This window comes from Hesperophylax consimilis, chromosome 28, assembly GCF_061612785.1.
Source record: "Hesperophylax consimilis isolate HC1 chromosome 28, BYU_Hcon_1.0, whole genome shotgun sequence".
Lineage (NCBI taxonomy): Eukaryota > Metazoa > Arthropoda > Insecta > Trichoptera > Limnephilidae > Hesperophylax > Hesperophylax consimilis.
Window position 1 is genome coordinate 5,168,684 of NC_142863.1, and position 12,967 is coordinate 5,181,650.

The 12,967-nt window shown below is 35.5% G+C and overlaps 1 protein-coding gene across 1 annotated transcript; it reads left to right on the plus strand.

Moving 5' to 3' along the window:
• Positions 1-1,954: 1,954 nt before the first annotated feature.
• On the plus strand, positions 1,955-11,896 carry mRpL39 (mitochondrial ribosomal protein L39). The gene is made up of 7 exons (XM_089648844.1): positions 1,955-2,114; positions 2,194-2,373; positions 3,862-3,962; positions 5,302-5,443; positions 5,566-5,787; positions 6,810-7,057; positions 10,709-11,896. The coding sequence occupies exons 1-7, from the start codon at positions 2,018-2,020 to the stop codon at positions 10,772-10,774; spliced, it is 1,056 nt and encodes a 351-aa protein (XP_089504970.1). The 5' UTR covers positions 1,955-2,017; the 3' UTR covers positions 10,775-11,896.
• The last annotated feature ends 1,071 nt before the right edge of the window (positions 11,897-12,967 follow it).

Sequence of the window (12,967 nt, forward strand, 5' to 3'; positions counted from 1 at the left end):
TTTCCTTAATAACTCGCTTAATAATGACATTACAAATCTTTATGTTTCAATAAAAAATAGTCCGACTAATTATAGTTTATAGGTTCATGATTCGAATTTTTAAAACATGTACTTACTTTAAAAAATGCTGGAAGGTAATGATGCCTGGTCGGTGACAAAGTCGTTTTCGAGCACGGAGATCGCAGATATTTCTTTATTCAGCGACGCACGTCCTCCCCCGTCCAGATATAGCGGTACACTGATTAGTAACGGAGGCGCGGGGTGGGGTACAGCTGACGAACAGTGACAAACACGGTCACAATTTTAATTACCGCTTTGGCGGAAGACGACAGCGATTTTTTCTGGATAAAAACAAAATCTCAATTCTTTCTATGATACAGTAACTTTAAAAATAAATTAAACACCAATAAATATGCAAAATTAGTTGTACATTCAGGTCGATTAATGAATGTAGTGATTTTACTAGTGTAAAATGTTCTTATTTATTGATCAATTTACCGGTCCCTCATTTACACGGGGAAGGTAATGAGATTTTAGCATGTTTTTTGTATACCATAAAGTTATTAAGTAACAAATGCCTAATCCGGTAAATACTACTTTTTCCTTTTTTAAATAACTACATTTTCCAATAAAACTTTCTTGAAAAACATTATTTTTCATATGACTTTTTTGCAAGAACATGCGATTTGAACGAAACGGCGGAATGACCCTTAACATTCTAGTTCCGTAAAAGTTCATTGTAAAAACAAATTTCGAATGATATGTATGCAAAGCGGTGCATAGTGAACTATTATTATTTGGTAAGTTTTTAGATTCTCACGGCCAAAAGCATTTTTGTTGTTTGTTTTTGCAAACAAAAAATAAGCACAAACTCGACAACCAAAATTTACACATCTTCGGATCTACCAGATCTGCCCTGATGATGGACACTGCAACGCTGTCCGAAACGTCGGCTAAAGAAGGAGTTAGCGCAACACGGCATAACACCCCAAAAACAAACAACAAAAATATTATTATTTGATTTGTGTATTATTCGTGCCGTTTTAACATCGTATGATTTTTTGGGTGTTTGATAAGACAGGGAAATGGATATGTCTTTAAAAAAATTTAAGTTTGTTTTGGCATTTTCATACACCTTTCCTCTGACCCCGCGGCTTCAAATTGTTTTAGAATAGCCCCGTCCAGGGCTTTTTAGGTTCATGTCCAGTTCAAGCCATTATTATGCCGTGAATGGAATGTCTATGCATGGACCTAAAAAGTCCTGGACGGAGAGAATCGAGAACACTTTGAAGCCGCGGGGAGAGGGGGAAGATGTATGGAAAATGCCAAAACCTGCTTAAATTTTTCAAATGACGTATCCCATTTCTTGTCTCATCAAATACCCTAAAAAATCATAAGCCGTTAACTGCAATAAAAACACAAATATAAACTAATTGTAGTTCATTATGCACAACTTTGAATAAAAATCAGATCAAAAGTTAGTAATACAAGATGGCTGCCAGATAATATGAGATGTCTTACTGACAGATTATGAGATGTCTTACTGACAGCCCTGTTTCAATAGAGCTAACTCTTAGTTCTCAGCAAATTCAACCAAATTCAATATTGAAGGTAACAATAACCTCAATACTAAACTACTGTACGGATTGAAAATAAAAATGCTATTGTACCTATGTATACCAGATGTTATTCTTGTTTAATTTTCAACATAATTTCTCAGTAATTATTCTGTTTAACATAATACTGTTTCGCTCCTGTGAACCACTGTAAACATAAATCATGTATATTGTAAAAGCCTTTTACGGCGTCTAAATAAATAAATAAATAAATAAATAAATAAATAATTTCCCCCCACCCTAGATTTGGCTTCAATACCATTTTTTAGGTCCATGATTTACGGTCAATGCATATTTAAATTCTGTCTATGGTATTTTTTATAATTTGTCTACGAACCTCTCCTGTCAAATTTGTTCAATTCGTGTTTTGAATTTTGAGGTTATTAATTAAATGAATCAAGATGAAGCGAAATATTACACTGATTGCTAGAAATGCATTTGAAAGTGCACGAAAATCTGCATTTAACAATAAAAATACACCTCAAAATCTCCATACTAGTAGGAGTTCGCTGATACTGAGATTATTTGAAGTTAGCGGTTTTAGGTTATTTATTACATTGTTTTATTTTTGTTTCAGGAAATTTAAGTTATCATGAAGCCACCGAAAGAAGGAACGAAATTTTCGATTCAGAGCAGAAGAGACAAAAGGATAATGTCGGAAGGATTGAGAAAATAGAAGTGAGATATTTAGGAGTTCCAAAAGACACTACCCTGATAATGAACAAGGATTTGTCGACACCATTTGATTGCGCAAAACGTAAGTTGCAAAATTGAAAAACTATTGATAATACAATTTTTGGGTGAAATGCAGATCACGCCAAACTCTGGGAATTGAATAAAAATGCACTTTCTAGATGAGAAAAGTGTGTAGAAACTCATTAAAAAAAGAATTAAGGCGCGGAAGAATAAATTGAGGGAGATACAGCCGATCAAAGTTTAATAAAATTGCACTTCGCGATCTGAGGGTAAAATTCGGTTTATGGGAGTATAACCGAAATTGAACTTGATTTAGACTAATTTAGGGCTGGGGAATCGGAATCTGAAAGAATTAGGTGGGGGTCGGCACTATTAACTGAGTTATAGGGTTTTGAAACTTCGTACGCGATACATAGAAACCATGTTTTATTTATCAATTATGACTTAAGAAAATCAAATTAACAACTATTTACTTTTGAAATTTCAGTAGTGCCAACCAAAAAAAGAAAAGTGTTGCCATATAATAATAATATTTTTTTACAAAATAGGTTAGGTTTTTAGTTTGGGTTAGAGTAGGTAGAAGAACATGGGAAAAAGGTATTAGAATTAAATCACAAACCAGTCTATACAAACCTAGCGTAGCCCACAAACTACTTGAAAACTGGGATATAACTCTAAAGGGGACGCGAGCAGGCGTTATTAAAGGGGCAATTTTGTGTAACAGGAAATAACATGGAAAAAAGGTATTAGTATTAAATCACAAACCGTCTATACAAACCTAGCGTAGCCCACAAACTACTTGAAAACTGGGATAAAACTCTAAAGGGGACGCGAGTGGGCGTTATTAAAGGGTCATTTTTTGTTATAGAAAATCACAGTTAGGTTAGGTTATATATATATATACATAAATTAAGTATTTACAAGATTTTAAATAATAAACTACCAATCTGGCAAATGATATTTAATTTTCAGAATTTTCCATGCATTGATATTATTATATGGCAACACTTTTTATTTTTTGGATGGCACTACTGAAATTTCAAAAGTATTAAAAGTTTTTAATTTGATTTTCGTGACAAAATATGGCGGCGGACTGTCCGAATATGGTGATAATATCAGATCGCGAAGTGCAATTTATTAAATTTTGATCGGCTGTATCTCCCTCAATTTATTCGTCCGCGCCTTAATTCTTTTTTTAATGAATTTCTACACACTTTTTTCATCTAGAAAGTGCATTTTTATTCAATTCCCAGAGTTTGGCGTGATCTGCATTCCTCCCCAATTTTTTTCTTTTTAGCTGATCTAACACCTTTTTGTCGGTTATCGGTGATTTTAGGTTTTATAACCCCATTAGAACTGTCCCGCTCAAGTGTCGAGAGTTCGATAAATATACAGAAAATAGGGACACGGTTAGTAGACATTTTCAACAGAAAAACTAATGTGTATCAGTTAGATAGCCATGAGAAGTACACAGCACATGCAGAAAACTGCCACCGAACCTGGGAATGTTTTTCTTTCTTTAAATTGAAATAATTTGGAATATTTTCAGATTTGGGGCAGTTGCACTCGGAGCAGAGTGCTCTGGCCCTGTTGGATGGCAACACCGTGTGGGATATCCACCGTCCATTACCCCACAGCTGCACTCTCCAGGTAAATTCTTCTTTAAGTTTACGGTACACAACTAATTGAGTGCCACTCGCTATGTGCTTTTTGAATTGTGTGTCGACACTAAACTGTTAGTTAGATTGGAGAAATGCGATACATGAGCATTGACAAATACTTCTTGTTCAGTGTGGACAGAACAAATAAAAATAAACAACAAAATCCATAAAGGTTTTATTTTACATTCGGTTGGATGTTTATTCACTCGAGTAATAGCTACCTAAATTTGGGTAGTTGTGGGTAGGTGATTTTTATGTGTTAAAAATTAATTTGTTTTGAACTTTCCGCAGTCAGTTAATATGTTTGATTGCTTCTATCGAATACCACAATACTAGATAATATTTTATATGATTCAATTCATTCATCGATTTACGCATCACATTCGAATTAGCTCTCTGAAACGTGCTACGAATGTCCCCAATCTAGGAATAATGGCCTTTATAGTAACAGCATTTAAAACAGCACAGCCCGTACCTCATCACCTTTTGAAATGGTATAAATTGTTTGTACTGAACAAATACCGCCATGGTCAACGTCACAACTGTATTTATTGCAGAATGAATGTTCTGGCCCAGCACAGCATGACAAGAGGTATGGTGCTGCTAAATGAAATCTCTAGGTCTTGACATTTTCATCATTGGCCTTGAAGGTTTCAAGAGTCAGTTTAGGCAAGGACTCTAAAATAAATTATTGTTAAATATTTACAATTGTGTAAATTATGTCATGTGTATTTTAAAAAGATTATATAAATCTGTAAACATGCAGTCCGCGAGTAGAAACCATTTTAAATTGTTTTCTAAAAATTGAACATGTTGATAATTACATTTTTTAAATATCTCACTAGATCAATATCTTCGGGCTTTTTGAATGAAATAAATTGGTTCTAAAAAACAATAGATATGCCAATATATAGATGGTAAATTTCTCATTCGGAGCCTACTTATTATACCATGCACCAATGAAAAACTCTGAAAGTTTATTCCATAGACTTTCAGAGTTTTTCATTGGTTGGTATAGTTAGGCAACAATATGACGTCACAATATTCACGGTTCTAATTTTCGATCGGAGTTATTTCCCCCGTCTGTAACTATAGACATTTCCAGTTGACCATAGACAACACACAGCAAATCATTATTGCCTCAATTAAGTACAAGGTATGGCAATTCATGCATTTATATATTAAACAAATTGTTTTTTAAACCGAACAATGTGGGATAGGTGTTGAAATGTAGATGGATTCATTGGCTTTAAACCAAAGCAAGCAATTTATACATTTCTCTTTAAATATTCGGAGGTATAATTTTTGATGGTTCTATTTGTTTGCAGCTGCTCCACTTCAAGGTGGCGGATCCACTCCAGGTTAACCGTGCCTTCTGGAGAACCTGCTCCTTCGCCCTCGGAGCCGTCATGGCACGCTCCTTCAAGGACGCGCACAAAGTTCACCTCCACAGCTTCCCCAGCCCGGACGGTGAGTTTATGCTCATATTGTGTGCCTGCCTCGCCGACTCGGACAGCAGATCAGGCCTATATTCTGTCATGTCACCGCTCGCTCCTTAACACTGTATGTAATCATTACGTTTTGTTTTTCAGTACGTTCCGGCTCTTTTGTGTACGATGTGGAGCTGGTAGGCCTGGCCGACTGGAAACCCGCGGCGTGGGAGTGCCGCGCGCTGAGCGCCGAGTTTGTGAAGCTGTCGCGCACGGCCGCCCCGCTGCAGCGCCTCACGGTACGCGAGGACGTTGCGCTTGCCATGTTCCAGGACAACCATCACAAGACTGCCCAGATACCCCACATTGCCAGGAAGAATGAAGGTATGTGATCCAACCACCGTCTTCTGATTCTCTTTTTCACGTCTATGGTTCGGCAAGGCTACGATATCCAGGTGGAACTCCAACACTGCTTCTGTCAACATGTGGAACAGTCATCTTCACATCAGAAACATTCCACAGCCCGGGACATCTGTGATTTTTCTACGAGTGTAATGATTAAATTATTTACCCGATAATGAAGGAGATTTGTATGAAGATGATTTCGATAATATCCAACTTACATCAGTTTTCTTACTTATGCGGTGACATTTTAATCCTGTGAATTTGACCCTTTTCAATGCTTCCTGAAAATTAATTTGTGTTGAACATTATCTATCTTCGATATAAATAAAAATGTAAATGTTCGTTTGTTCAAAATCTTAAATCATCGAAAGTACATCACCGATTGCTTTGAAATTTTGACACAACTTTGCATTCAAATATGCGTGTGTTTTTATATACCTATATTATACAGATATATTATTTACCTATAGTATACAGGGTGTCCGGGGGTAAAGTGAACTAACTTCGGGGGGTGATTCTACATGATTTTAGAAGTAGAAAAAAAAGATAACTTTTTCGAAATTCCAACTTTTTAAGGTAGTTTTTAGGTAAAAAAGTTGAATTGTTTGTACTGGAAAATAAATTTTCTTTTAGTGTGGGAAAAAAATTGGAATTTCGAAAAAAGTTATTTTACCTTTTTTACTTCTACCATTATGTAGAATCACCTCCTGAAGTTAGTGCACATTACCCCCGGACACCCTGTATAGAATAAATCAGCGCCATCTGTTGGACATAAAAGCAGCATGCCCTATTGTTTCTCTATTCTCTTCGCGCAGGCAGAATGAGCCACAGCTAATTATTATTCTAAATTATTCTTACCAAGGCAGTAAAGTGAATCTTCAAAGAATAGAGTGACGTAACATCTTTTACTTTTCTTAAAATAAATCCACAACATTTCATAGCCTTATTTGTTACTTCATTGATGTGTAGGACAAATGATGACAATACATTGTGGTTTCCAGGAAATGTAACCCTGTACCGTGCAGACGGTCACATAGACATCTCCAAAGGCCCCATGATCGCCAACCTGTCGCAGATTGGGCGCGTGGCAGTTCCGGCCGTGCACCGCCTAGTGCGAGGACCCGGGGACGAAGTCCCCGAAGGAGACCCGGCCCCCACGCTGCACAGGATCCAAGGAGTCGCGCTGCCATCAGGGATCATCATCAACCACATGGCTTTCAGGATATTGACTGACAGGGCCAGCAAACTGGTAATATACTCAGCAGCTGTGATGTCGCACTATTGCAAATAAAATTACAAATACAAGATTTTTTGTTTATCTGTTGAAGAGATATTGGTAAAACTTTACCTACAACTTTTAATACGCATTTAAAAAAAAAAAAAATCATTTGATTCAACTTAATGACAATAAACAACAACTTTTTACATTTACGATTTTGAAAAATATTGATATTTAATATTATTTACGTAAATAATAATTTACGAAAAAATTTGCCAACCGACGCACTATTTTGACAGAACACCGATATGAAGTTCGCACATAATTCGCGTTTGTTTGTAGGCATGAAATGAAACACATAATCGGCATAATCGACAATTATTCGGGATCGCTGGCCACGCACCCGTTAACCCATTGGCCTCAAACGACGCCGTCCCGGCGTGTGTACGGCGATGTGTCTTAAAATCTCTCATTTAATCATATTATTATTTTTTTTAAACAATGCATATATATTTTACATACCTTGATTCAATGCACAAGTAAATTAAAAAATATTGTTTCGTTTGCAAGTTTAGTTTAAAAGTTATGTAAGATTTAGTACACCACTGCACTTAAAACTTTTGGTACAAAATTAATTCGGATGTGAAGGACAATTTTTTGGTCAAACAATTCGGAGGCCAATGGGTTAATTATTAGGCAAAATCCTTTTTTATCCTAAACTAACCTATAATAACCCAACCTAACCTAACCAAACCTATCCTAGTCTAACCTATAATAACCCAACCTAACCTAACCAAACCTATCCTAATCTAACCTATAATAACCCAACCTAACCTATCCTAATCTAATCTATAATAACCCAACCTAACCTATTCCAATCTAATTTATTATAACCCAACCTAACCTAACCTATCCTAACCTAACCTAACCTAACCTATAATAACCCAACCTAACCTATTCCAATCTAATTTATAATAACCCAACCTAACCTAACCTATCCTAACCTAACCTAACCTATAATAACCCAACCTAACCTATTCCAATCTAATTTATAATAACCCAACCTAACGTAACCTATCCTAACCTAACCTATAATAACCCAACCTAACCTAACCTAATCTAAATTTATGAAATTAAAATCAAAATATTGTACACTTTAAAAGATACTTGTAAAGTACTGACTGAGAAGCGCACGCGCGCCGCATCGAGCGCTCTGCTGTAAAGAATCAAAAGCCATTCTAATTCAAATGTTGTCTTCATTCGACACAAAAAGTACACGTGTACACAATGCTTATTCATAATACGATTCGTTTGTATTAGTGCCGAAAAAGGCTGTGCTTTTTGGTACAAACTGCAAATGTCACAATCAGTTGGTACCGTTATTAATTAGTATGAAATATTATCATGGCGTTGGTTTAAAGTAAATTTTTTTTTTCCGATAGCCAATTTTTCACCATATATTTAACCTTATTCATTGCTTTATAGTGTCAGGTAATAAATTAAAGATCTTCGGTAAGTTGTATTCCAACGTTCTCTGTCCGTATTTATTATTAAATTTTGGAACTATTAACCCGTCATTGCGCGTGAATCTAGTGCTGTATTTATGTTCTAATCGAACTTTATGCTGCGGGGTATATATATGCTGAATCATTATTTTTTGCCATAGTATAGCCTTAATAGGTAATGTTTTGGCACTCTGAAACAGCAACGGTGTATTATGTCTATGTTTGAAAATATTAGGGACGACTAGTAATTTTACAATTGTGTTTTGTACAACTTGGACTTGTTTCAGATTGGTTATAGTAGTATTTCCCCATATTGTTAATCCATATCTTATAATAGATTCTGCCATTGACATATAAATTATTTTAAGTGTTTCAAATGATAGGAAAAAATTTAATGTGTACATTCTGCCAGCAATTGATCTGAGTCTTTTACAGGTTTTTTTAAAATATGTTTGTTCCATTTGAAAAAGCAATCTACTGTAACACCAAGATAGACATATTCCGTAACTAATTCTAAGCTTTCACATTTACAATTTGTTGGGATATTTTTATGGATGCAATTAAAATTATGAGAAATAATATTAGCATTAAATTGAAATTTGGCATTAAGTGAACTTAGGGGCCGTTCAAGTATTATGTAAGCACTATAGGGGGGCAGGGGGGTCTTTGCTTTGCTTATTTTTGATGACATGGGGGGTGGGGGGGTCGAGATAGTGATTACGTTAGCACTGCTCAGCAGTAGTTTTTTTTTTTTACACATTGGCAACCCACATATTGTCTATGTTTGAAAACCAAATACATATTCAGGGATTCCCACAAATAATTAATACGTTTAGGTACTCGCTCAGTTTGTTTAAATGAATATTATGTGCATTAAAGTCCTCTATCCTAAGTCTATTTTATAAGTGCTGCTTTTGAATCAATAAAAAAACAGAAAACATTAACAGAAAAATGCATATAGGTACCAATTTTTACGTAAGCATGGGAGGGGGAGGGGTAAGATCTTTGCTTACTTTTGGTGACAAGGGAGAAGAGGGGGTAAATAATTGTAATAAATCTGCTTACGTAATACTTGAACGGCCCCTTATGTGCATTAATTTGGTTTTTTTAGCATTTATTAATAGTCCTGCATCATGTGACCATTTACAAAGTTGTTCAAAGTCAATTTGCATGAGTTTAATTGCAATTTTTAGATCTTTATGTGATATGACCAATGCCGTATCATCTAAAGTATTACAAAATTGATGTGTTTTTAAATACATTTGTTTAGAAAAATTCTTACATAAATAAAGACAGTTGGTATGTCAGCTATACTAATAATAACAGAGCTTGCCTTTTAAAGACAGCTTCATTGATACTTAAAATGTCGATATCCGAATTGATTCTGTTCAACAGCGAGATTGCTCTCCCCACAGGCATGACCATTGGCAAGATAGTCCTGCAGACTGGGAGATAGAATAGTCTATGCTGTCGGTGACGGAGATAACCATCGGGAACATAGAAACGAATCAGTCTAAAGAGAGATGTGTACATCCCTTCTGACCCACAGACGCATCATTCCGAGCAAGTCGGTAGTATAGAGCCACGGATAGTAGCCATACTCCCTCATGCAGAGAAATCTCAGGAATGGCTTAGATAGTCCCAATCAACATCGGCTAATATCTCATTAAAAACTCTGATTAAAATGCGACTGCTTGAACAGGCATGAAAAAGTACCAAATATGTATTGTCCAAATATTTGTAGTTATCCTGGTGTACTAAAATAAAAGTCTCGATTTACTCAGTTGGAGCGTTTATTTAAGAATGCAAAGAAGTGGCGGTAGTAAGCAGGCGAGACCGCTGGTAAACTGGAGACAACTCGCTCAGTCTGGGTACTTCTGGTATTTTCGTTGGCGCTGAAATTATGCCTAGTCAACAGGCTAGAACCTTCTAGCGAATGCGCGTAATGAGCTAGTTCAACTCGCAACGTATTGTCGCAGGTAGTTCTAGACGTCGGTAGCCCGTAGACAGGTAGGAAAGCTTCGCATTGTCTGGAGTATTCCTGTTACAATGCTTTTTGTATAGGCGAGACGTTCTAGATGAATCTCGTCGATCGCTACATATTGAATGATCCGTTTTAATATTTCATATAAAATTGCATTTACCTCGTAATTTAATTCAGCATTTTCTTTTCCAGAATCCCGCCAAATCCCCATTGGAGCCGTACACTTATGACGTAGACGTTGCGCAAGCCGTGGCGTAATAGGTCTCGCCAGATGATGGCTTACTAATAATGTACTTTAAATTGTAATTTCGCCGTAGTAACTATATTTGATACAGTTTATTTAGAGATTATGTTTACATCGATACACTGAACATTTCAACTAAGAAGTATTTGTAAGTCGTCAGACAAGGAATTGATTGACAAATTATTTTTCTGAATCAATTCATTTTTTGTGTTGATAGAATCTAACTAGCCATTGGATGTTACCCTTGTCAAGCTATTGGTATGTACATTTTCACATTCTGAACAGAGAAGAAAAAACAATTCGGTAAATGGAATTAACCCCTCCGGCCTCTGACACATTCCGTCGGGTCAGAGTATTTCCGCTTTGTAATAAAATCCAAATAAATGGGATATTTCTGAATGCATCCAAAAACTAAAAACTGTTTTTGAAAGGCGAAGCAATAGGCTTTCAAATTTCTTTATTAGAAATAAACATATACTTTTTGAAATATATAAATTTTTTATTGTAAAAATTAGAAAGCTTTGAAAACGGCTCACCTTACGTTTTTTCTAACTAAATTATTATTATTATTGATAATGAAAACAAACACACATACTTACATTATATTAGTCAAATATATTTATAAAGTTATCGTCACATCACTTTTTGTTGTTGTTTCATATGAAAAAAAAAAAAAAAAAAACATAAATATTTCTCTAATTGCGGTCGGAAACTTTGGTTTGTGTGTTCATTTTAATTCTTCTGTGGTTAACTTCTAGATTTGAATATAAAGCGTGGTGTTTTCTCTTCTTAACACCGTTTGGATCATAATTCTCATTGTGACAGTAAGGGATACACAATGATTCCTATGAGACCTATATTATGAGCTATTCCTGTTAAGTAAATGTGATCCCCAAGCAGTTTTGATTTTTGGTTTCAAATGTTTAATACTTGGCGTTTCCCCCCTTTCTCCTTCCGCTTCCCCTCCCCATAATTCTGTGTTGGACTTCTGTGATCACAAGAGAAGAAAAATTGTTGTGAACAAAATATTTTCAATTACGAATCATTTAAAAGCTTTTGCATTTCAGTTCTTTGTACCTAATGTAATAATTACTTCAATATTTTGTATCAAATAAAAATAAAATAATGTATTGTCATTCTCCTGTATTCCATTTAACTCTCTCAGACCTGGTGACATTACCAGCAGGCGACTTGTTCTCGCCATTAACTGCTGAAGCCAATTTGACTACGGCACCCCTGTCTATAGAATGTCGGAGGCTGAAAGAACTAGGGGACGGGAAGGAGAAAAACATTATTGGAAAGTACCTGGCCATGCTAAACATAGCGAAAGCCATTTCAAGCAGCCAAAACTACTTTTTTTGCTGCATTATTGGTTCTTACCAATGCTGGGAGCATCTTATACTCTGAAGATGAATTGAAAGTAGTTATTAAGAGGAAGCTACAAGTCAAAAATGTGTATATTCTTGGTAATCCTTATATTGTAGGTAATAGGCATTAACCTTTCCCTTACTGTGCTAAAAAAATACACGCGTTACGGTGCTGTGTAGTCAATACACATCTCAAAATAAGCGATTTAATATCGGAAAAATATGAATATTCATAGCTAATCGATTATGTTTTTTATATTTTATAGCAAAAGTGATAATAATTGTAATTTAATTGCTGAAAACATGAAAAAAACATCGGCAGATGCTAAATAAACGTGCGAGGGGTCCACATCTAACAACGGTTCGCGGCCAACTGGCTAACGGCGCGGCTGGCACAAACACAGCTGTGCGGTCGTAGGTATCGATAGCCTAAATCAAAAACTACAACTGCGGACGTGTGGATGTCTCATGTTCCCGCATGGCGAATTAAAGCAGGACATCAATAGCGTGTCATTTCCTCGCACACTATTCGCCTATTTAGTATCACACGGTTGATTGTATTGGTGTATTTGTTCCCGATTTTTAACAAAAAACTCTGATTTTTAATTGAATTTGAAAACTGTGTAAAATATTATTTTTTAATTCAGTGCATAAATGTATAACGGAGGAATACCTAAAATCTGAACCCAGAATTTATTATATTTATAGAGTTATTAAAGTTATTAGAAGCAATGTGTAGTAAATACACACCACAGATGAGGAAAGGTTAAAATCGCTTGACAAACGGAGTCTAGAAACATTCGATTTCAAGCACAAAACTGGTTTTTATTTATTTTGTAA

What these genes read in the sequence shown, in the direction of transcription:
- mRpL39 (XM_089648844.1), top strand. Translation starts at nt 2,018, where the DNA reads ATGAAGCGAAATATTACACTGATTGCTAGAAATGCATTTGAAAGTGCA. An exon ending in ACCATTTGATTGCGCAAAAC is followed by an intron (nt 2,374 to 3,861) that starts GTAAGTTGCAAA and finishes GAATATTTTCAG; the next exon opens with ATTTGGGGCAGTTGCACTCG. An exon ending in CTGACAGGGCCAGCAAACTG is followed by an intron (nt 7,058 to 10,708) that starts GTAATATACTCA and finishes TTTCTTTTCCAG; the next exon opens with AATCCCGCCAAATCCCCATT.